At 48.1% G+C, this 7,618-nt stretch overlaps 1 protein-coding gene across 1 annotated transcript in view; it reads right to left on the bottom strand.

Moving 5' to 3' along the window:
• Positions 1-4,084: 4,084 nt before the first annotated feature.
• The window catches only part of LOC144178653 (uncharacterized), a 241,113-nt gene continuing 237,579 nt past the window's right edge, over positions 4,085-7,618 (bottom strand). Inside the window, 1 exon segment of the mRNA XM_077706659.1 lies at positions 4,085-5,183. Within this exon segment, the coding sequence (XP_077562785.1) occupies positions 5,127-5,183 (57 nt within the window). The 3' untranslated portion in view covers positions 4,085-5,126.

Raw genomic sequence — 7,618 nt, 5'->3', positions numbered from 1 at the left:
CCCCACAATCAATCAATCAATCGATGATTGTGACAAGTCAACGGCGCAGACGCAGAAGACTTCAGGCGGCGCAGACGCAGCAGGGCTTCTTTGGGGCTAACCGTTGACTCACACGCGCAGAGCAGCGGTGCAGGCGCACGTGGATTTGACCACAGTGGCGGGTGATGATGCAAGTACTCGGATGTGTTGAGCAGGCAACAAAACTACCTGCAGATAGTGCAGGGAGCATTTAGCGAACGGTACATGTTACCGCAACTGCTTTCGCAAGACCTGGAAGAAAGAGAAAACAAATATTTGGAAGAAATTATACAGGTGGTAGTGATTGAAATCAAGGGGGATACATCTGTTGGAACGCTGTTCGTTTAGCGGTGGAGTAAAATTTTCACGGAAACTTGCTCTCATTCAAGCACGGTGTAAAATTTTCACGGAAACTTGCTATCATTCAAGCACGGTGACAGCGGTTGCGCCACCCTTGAAATTTTTGGCAACCTATTCAAATTGTATTCATATTTTGGGGAACCACTTGTTGCCCTAAACCCACTGAAGCCCCCAGTGACCTAAGCGTGCTCCGTGTACGTCATGAAAGGGGAGGGGATTAAGTTCCACGTCGTCGTCGTCGTCGTAATCATCATAATCATCGTCATAATCTTCGTCATCGTCGTCGTCATCATAATCATCACCATCAATAGCCCGCTTGGGTCCAGTGCAGAACGAAGGTGACTCCCATTGGCCTCCACAAGCTCCTGTTTTGCGCTGATCGAGTGTATTCTGTGCCTCCGAACTTTCATATTTCGTCCCCCATCTTGATAATGGACTTCCCCTTTTTCTATACCAGTCTCGTGGTATAGGATTTGTTATTTTGGTGGTTCTGATGTGCGTTCATCGGCTCCAGAACTCGAGAGCAGCTGTGCTTGGAAGTTTCGAATACGCTTTAATTTGAGACGAGCGCGAGTTCGCTACTGTCAGTGATCTATCAGATATTTTCAGCAACACGGTTCACTCAATTACCGCGGTACGATTTTTAGTCGCAAGTGTGAGTGGCCTGTTTGTGAAATTAGTGTAACTCTATCTGAAGCTTCCCGTATTTTCTAATTTATATTTCACTCGCCGAAGAGGAATGCGCAGTAGATGGAGGCGGCAAATTGGAAATATGACATCCAGAATTTAGACAGAAGTCATGATTTGGGGTTTTGGCGTCTGTACTCCTAAGAAAAAATGCTCACCGTACTCAACCTTCTTGAAATCCCGTGTGTCCAGGCACCCAGAGAATTTCTTCTTGTTCTTTTACTGCGGCTAGAAGTGGAAGTTTTGATGGGAAGGACAGTCTTTTCGCAACCAGCCGTTTCGATGAGGAGAGACCGCTTGCAAGAAGGTGACATGCCTTCTTTGCGTGCGTGTAGGTGTCAATCTGTGTTGTGGAGTCATTGTTTGACCAATTCGAGTGTTATGAGTAGCATTTCAGCTTTTTCCGCAGTTGTAAAAATCCGAAGTACTGAGCGTTCGTCATCTGTCAGGTTGGTCACCTGCTACTGCACAAATGGATCCTTGTTTTACGGCATCCAAAAATGTGTGTTCTGGCGGGATATCTTGTTGCTTTCTTGAAGTAAAACTCCCTTAAATTTGTCCTTGAGGTGGGTTCCTTCCTCATTCGGCCGCCATAAACATCTTCACTCCACTCACGCCCCATTCTTCACCGCATCTATCGGCCCCCTGCCCCGCCGGTTCTCCCTACCTATCCATCCCCCATTCTTTGTCCGAATGCGCCCCCCCCCCCCCATCTCTTGCCCAATTCCTCGCCCCTATCACTTCCTGGGAGCTCCGGCTATCTCTCACGCCGTAAGCGAACAAACAGGTAAACGAACATTCCAACATTCTTCAACACCAGGAGGACCCAGTGATGTGAAGACTACGACTAGGACCGGGAACTATGTCCTCTGGACATTAATGTTTGTGCTCTCTCTCTCTCTCTCTCTCTCTCTCTCTCTCTCTCTCTCTCTCTCTCTCTCTCTCTCTCTCTCTCTCTCTCTTCGTACATGGGTACTGGTATGGTGGGCCCCTTTATGTGATTGAGGATGTCTAACTTGGTTGTGCTGCATCGTTCTAAGTGGGACTGGGTCAGACGCGTTCCGTGAGCACGGCCAGTACCAACATTACTAGATCTAGTAACGTCGGCCAGTACCTAGTGAGTGCGGCTTAGCCGGACTGGTAGTTGGTTGCGTCGGTGTGTGGTTATAACTTCTTGCAATCCTTTAGCGCTGAGGAGCTGCGTTGTGTCTGCTCTGACTGGGATTTCTAAGTCGAGTTAAATTCGTTGCTTTCGGGATTAGAGGGCGCAGCCTGCTTTCCAGTTTTTCTGTGAGGCTTGTGTATGAGACGTCATATCTAATGCGCATAGAAAGAAGGCCGTCCCTGAGGTGGGCTAAGGCTGTCTCCTTGAGCCCTGTATTTCTAATGGACCCTTTCCGCATCCTTCGTGAGCTTTGTTCACACTGCTGGATGGTCTGGCTGACGGAGGTTTTCCTTCGCCGGCGCCTTAAATGTGCAGCCCCAGAATGTTAATGGAGGACTTGGTGTGTATGACATCATTTCCCGTCGAGTAGCTGTTAGAGGGGGGAGTTTCCACCGGGTGCTGTCACTACTAACAGTTATGCTTTTGAGGCAGAGCTTTCTACCCCATGTTGCAGGTTCCGCTTCCCACTGCGTTAAATCGTAGCTGAAGGGTGTCTTGAATGTGGCTTAGATTTTCCTCGTTACCGAAGGATTATATCATCCGCGTAGAGAGAATTTCTTTTTTGGGTCGGTGGACCTTCAGCATGACAGCGTGGGTGGAAGCACTGACCCTCGGGTATGCCTCTTTGTGGGTGGTTATCTATGGAGCCGCCATGGCCATTTGATTTGAATAGCGGAAGCTGAAACGGGGGCATTGTTACCCCGGCTTGATCGATAGGCCGCATTTTTAGGCTTCAACAATGTTCAGCGCGGTATCCTGAGACAATGCAGGTATAAAAAATGATCTTGCAATTGTCTATTGACTAGCTTTCTTGGATGGCGTACTATTTTATGAAACTGGAAGAAAAAGGGTTTCATTTCATTTCAAACATTTCATTTCTTGCCTCCACTTTAGTTTCTAGAGCACAGACTAGGTATTTGCACGCGCGTGAAACTGTTTGGAGTACAGTCGGACCTCGTTAATAGGCACCCGCTTAATATGTAATTGAGGTTTAAACGTAGTTGCGAAGATTCCCCCACCCAGCCCCAATTGCACCCCATGAATTGGCTGTCCGCTCAAGCCATAGCCATTCATTTCCCATCAAACACTTGGTTCGTAGTATTTTATTTCTTGTTTTGCACGCGCAGGCACAAAATAGGCAAAATTTTATGTGCGCAGACGTTCGATGCTCCCACTGCGACGCCCGGACAGCAGTCGCCAGCGATAGTAACGTTAAGACATAGCCATCATGACGCCTTTCTTGCTCATACAGCTGATGCCGATTGCGGCGCACAAAAGCATCGCCTATGAGATTACCTTCCGGTAACGCGATGAAGCTGCGGGGGTGCGAATTCGCTGTCGCCGTCGAATCCAATCCAATCCAGTTCAAGAGCTTACCGCGCAGAAACGTTTTTTTTTCTTCATTCTGCCAGTGTGCTTGCAGTCGTGGTGGTGGTGTTGCGTTCAACGGTCTTTGCTGCGGCGTGTCGTGCGGTCTCATGGACAAGTTGGCTAGCGGCCTTACCAAATTTGAAGATGCCGTTTTCGCGGGAAGGCCACCGCGGCGGAAAGTGAAGGTGACGGATTCTTTGCTGCCTACTCACAAATAAAGCCTGTCTGAGTGTGTCAGTTCTTTCCCGGCCACTAAGTAGCCGCTAAACTGGAATTGGCGGTTAATCCGTACATCGTTCAGGGCGTACGTAAGCGTCGTTCCCGGCCGACTATGTATTAACAGGGTTTGATTGTACGGTTTAGATAAAGTGGACGATGGTATTTCATACCAAAAGGTCCCATTCGTGCAACGCCACACACGGCCAGAAGGCGGTCAGACAACAGGATCGAGATGAAAACAGACACGTGCAACATGCGCTCTCTTTAAAAATGCGTTTATTCATTTCTTCTGGCGGTTAGCACAAATTTCGGTTAAGACAATGAGGGCTTTCGAAATACGCCGCAAAAAGAATATGAGCAGTGGAGACACGTCACCTCACCTCTGTGTTGAAATGTCTGGTAATTCGACTGCATCGTGAACACCTGATGACACAGAGCATTAAATCGATAATATTTACAAAACAGGTACTGGTCGTCAGGTGTTCAAATGCAGTGAATTCTCTCCCGCGCTGAGTCGCCTAGGAATTACGTTAGAGTTGCGAACATCTGTTGAGAACTTCGGCACCTTGCTTCTCATTTTTCCAATAAGCTGCCGACAAGTCACCGCCCATGCAGCGGACACTTGTTTCGTATGAGCGCCCAAAAAGATGAAATCTCCGCAATAATAAGCTATGGGGTATAGTCTTCAAGCCTGAAGAGCACGTGACCTCACCAAGTAAGAAGCTAAACATCTCGTAATTACATATGCACATTCTGGTTAAAAGTATGATACAATGGGAAGAGAAAGCAATGACAGTTTCTATTATGTACAGTCACTCTCTGACAATGCATTCGCGCGCATGTGAGCTCATTTCAAAGCGACACTAAATTTAGGTCGACTATGCTGTCTAAAACGCCATGCACCAATCGAGGCTCATCCCCGTTCTCACGAAAAGTCACGGAGAGCATAAGTCATACAAAGCTAGCTCGAGCCTAAATTTGGAAGTTTTCAGGCATTCTTTAGATTTTATTTTATTTAGTTCAAGGAACCTTATTTTAAGCAACCGGACATTCGTGCCACCTATATTTTATCCACTGGCCTCATCAAATCAACTATAAAGCTGTGAATTAAATACTCCGGCAACGAAATAACGCCTGCACTGAAGCAAAATAAAACAATCGTAACCGTAAGGATGAGCGGGGTGCGTAAAGTTCCTTCTGTATCCTATCATCGTTATTTTATCTGTTTAGTGGTAAGGGGATAAAAATGTTCGCCATATTCTGGTGTATTCGCAGAACGCCCACAGGCTATCGGTCGTCGAAGGGTCTAAAAGGGCCGTGTAGCGAGGTCCGAGTCCGGTGTCGATGATCCCGACTTGGAGGCCTGTGATTGGACAAGAAGAAGTGGTTAGAAGACAAGCCCGTAGTGCTCTCCCATAAACTTATCTTCTTGCTTCGTACTTTCGTAATATGCACTATGTACAGTGCGCGTCAGGCTTGTCTAGGGCAAGCGAGCGCGCGGTTTCGGAGCGTGCTAGCGACATCTGCTGATAGCGGCTGGGTAGCTTGCCATTGCTCGTGCGTGGATCTCGGACAGGCCCTGGCCGGTCGTCGTTCAGCTTGGGGCTCTCAAATTTGCAGACGCCACCACCCGCAACGGGTGCTTCTTTTCTGCGTGCCAGCCGTAAGCGGTGACACCGGAGATTAGTGCGTAATTTGACGGGGTACATTATCACCCCAGTGACTTACGTAATCGCACAACAGGTTCGACTGAAAGCCCTGCAGTGAATTCTTGTTGCGTTTGCGTGCTTTCCGTTTGGTACGCTTGAGATTTGAGATTCAGAAGATTGGCGCTCGTTGCTTTAGGCGATTACGTAACTGCCTGTGATAAACGCGTCAAACGGCGCGTCTCTCTGGCCTGTCACCGCTCATGGCTGGCACTGGGGAAGACCAGCGCCCCTCGTGGGTGATGGCATCTGCAAATGAGTGGCCCATGCGAAATGACGACCGGCCCGACCCTGTCCGAGATACGCGCACCCGCAATGGCAAGCTACCTCTAACCCAGCAGCTATCAGCAGATCATAGAGAAATAAAAAAATTAGAAGAGTGGACACACGGGCTTATCGCGGCCGAGTGGCCTGACTCGTGCGCCGTCCGGCAGTCGGCGCAAGTGGTAAAAAACTATATATTTAAAATTAAGCTAACACACAATATTATACTTTTAAAATTTTGTTACACATTAGATTACACATTTTTATTTGTGTAATAAGTTGAATGGCTGTCAATGTAGATTTTTGTGGCTTCTTTGCGCCAAGCCTGGCCAAGCCGCAAGCGCAAGCCGCCATTTGGCTCTTTCGGCAGCGTTTGCACGTGCGTTTCTGCAGCCTCGTGCTAACCTCTGTTGTTGAGAAGGAAACGCCTAGCGCTTTATTTGCGACATCGGTTTTGCATCCTGAACGAAAGGTGAGACTTTCTTTTTTAAAGTGCTGGTGTGGCGTATCATATTTACGTTTCATTGTACCGCAAACGCTGCGAGCACTGCGTACCTCAGGGAATCAGGCATAGCTAGTGCTCCGTCTTTAAGATAAGTATTTTAAGTATTTTTAATGGTATTTTAGGCTGGTTGTGCCGTTTTATCTAGCGCTGAGGGATGTCAGCGGTACGCACCCGTCGTCGCACGTAGCGTTTACGTGCCGCAAACTACGGCTGTGAGTTGCGGAAGTGGCCGGCCGGCCGGCGGTCCGTAGGCGAAGCAGGCGTTGTGCGCTGTCGCTGCACTGAATTACGTGAGCCGCAGGCCGCGTTGTATTATACTAGCTAGCCATTGCTAGCTTGGCCAACTGTTACTGCTATTATGGCTGTGATGCGCTGCAAATCCGTCCGGGCTAACGTACACGGCGAAGTAGCCATATCTGCATTAATTTGGCTTATCTGGGCATAACCAGCAGCCGTACACTCATCGTACGTTTTACACATGGGTGCATACCAAGCTGCCTGCGTACAAAGCGAACCCGCTCGCCGACGCCGATAACGCGCGCTCGTCGCTTCGATTTGGCGCGCCAGGTACGGTAAAAACGCGTCTTTCGTCGGCAGATAACAGCTTTGCTCGAGGCGGGGTGAGTGCGCAGTGCATTGAAACCTTCAAATTTGGTCTTCGTTCTACATCGTATATCAATTCCGGTATCGCAGGCATTGCATACAACTGTTCCACACTTGCCGTTTTTTCAAGCGTTTGCTCTCTTTTCTCTGGTCATATTTTGGCTAGTTTCATTAAACACGTATTGCGCAGATTGCACCTATTCAGTCGGAACTGTGTGTTTCTTGTCATATCTTTTTAAGGCATGGCCTTTGGCGGTCAGTAGTACTCAGTACGACGCTCACTGCTGCTTGCCATGGTGCCCACACAGCGCCCAAATATACTTTCGCCAGGGGCGCGTTCTCGGGATGCGTTTCTTTCGCGAGCCCGTGGGGCAACAGGTTTGTTTAACGTTCAGCTCGCTCTCGCTCTTTGTCCTGATTTTACAAAAAAAGACAAAGGGATTCAGGCTATGTGAGCAGCGTTATCATTCTTGTTAACCCAAACAATAGGTGAATTGCATTAAGAATGTGCCTAACCAGTGTTGCGAAATTACAAAGACCCATATTTTAAGTGTTGCTAATAGCTTGACCGCATGATTGCTGAATAGAATAAGAGAACTTGGGTTTTAAATAGGTGGCATGCACTGGAGGCAATACTTGAATACTAGTTGCAGTGAAATTTACCGACTATTCGCATATTATCTGTCATTGCAAGCAGTTTGTGTACACCTATCACCTGTG

This window comes from Haemaphysalis longicornis, unplaced genomic scaffold, assembly GCF_048455015.1.
Source record: "Haemaphysalis longicornis isolate Haplotype H1 unplaced genomic scaffold, Haemaphysalis longicornis Haplotype H1 scaffold_4, whole genome shotgun sequence".
Lineage (NCBI taxonomy): Eukaryota > Metazoa > Arthropoda > Arachnida > Ixodida > Ixodidae > Haemaphysalis > Haemaphysalis longicornis.
Note: the sequence above shows the minus strand (reverse complement) of the source record. Positions and strands in the feature narration are given on the sequence as shown.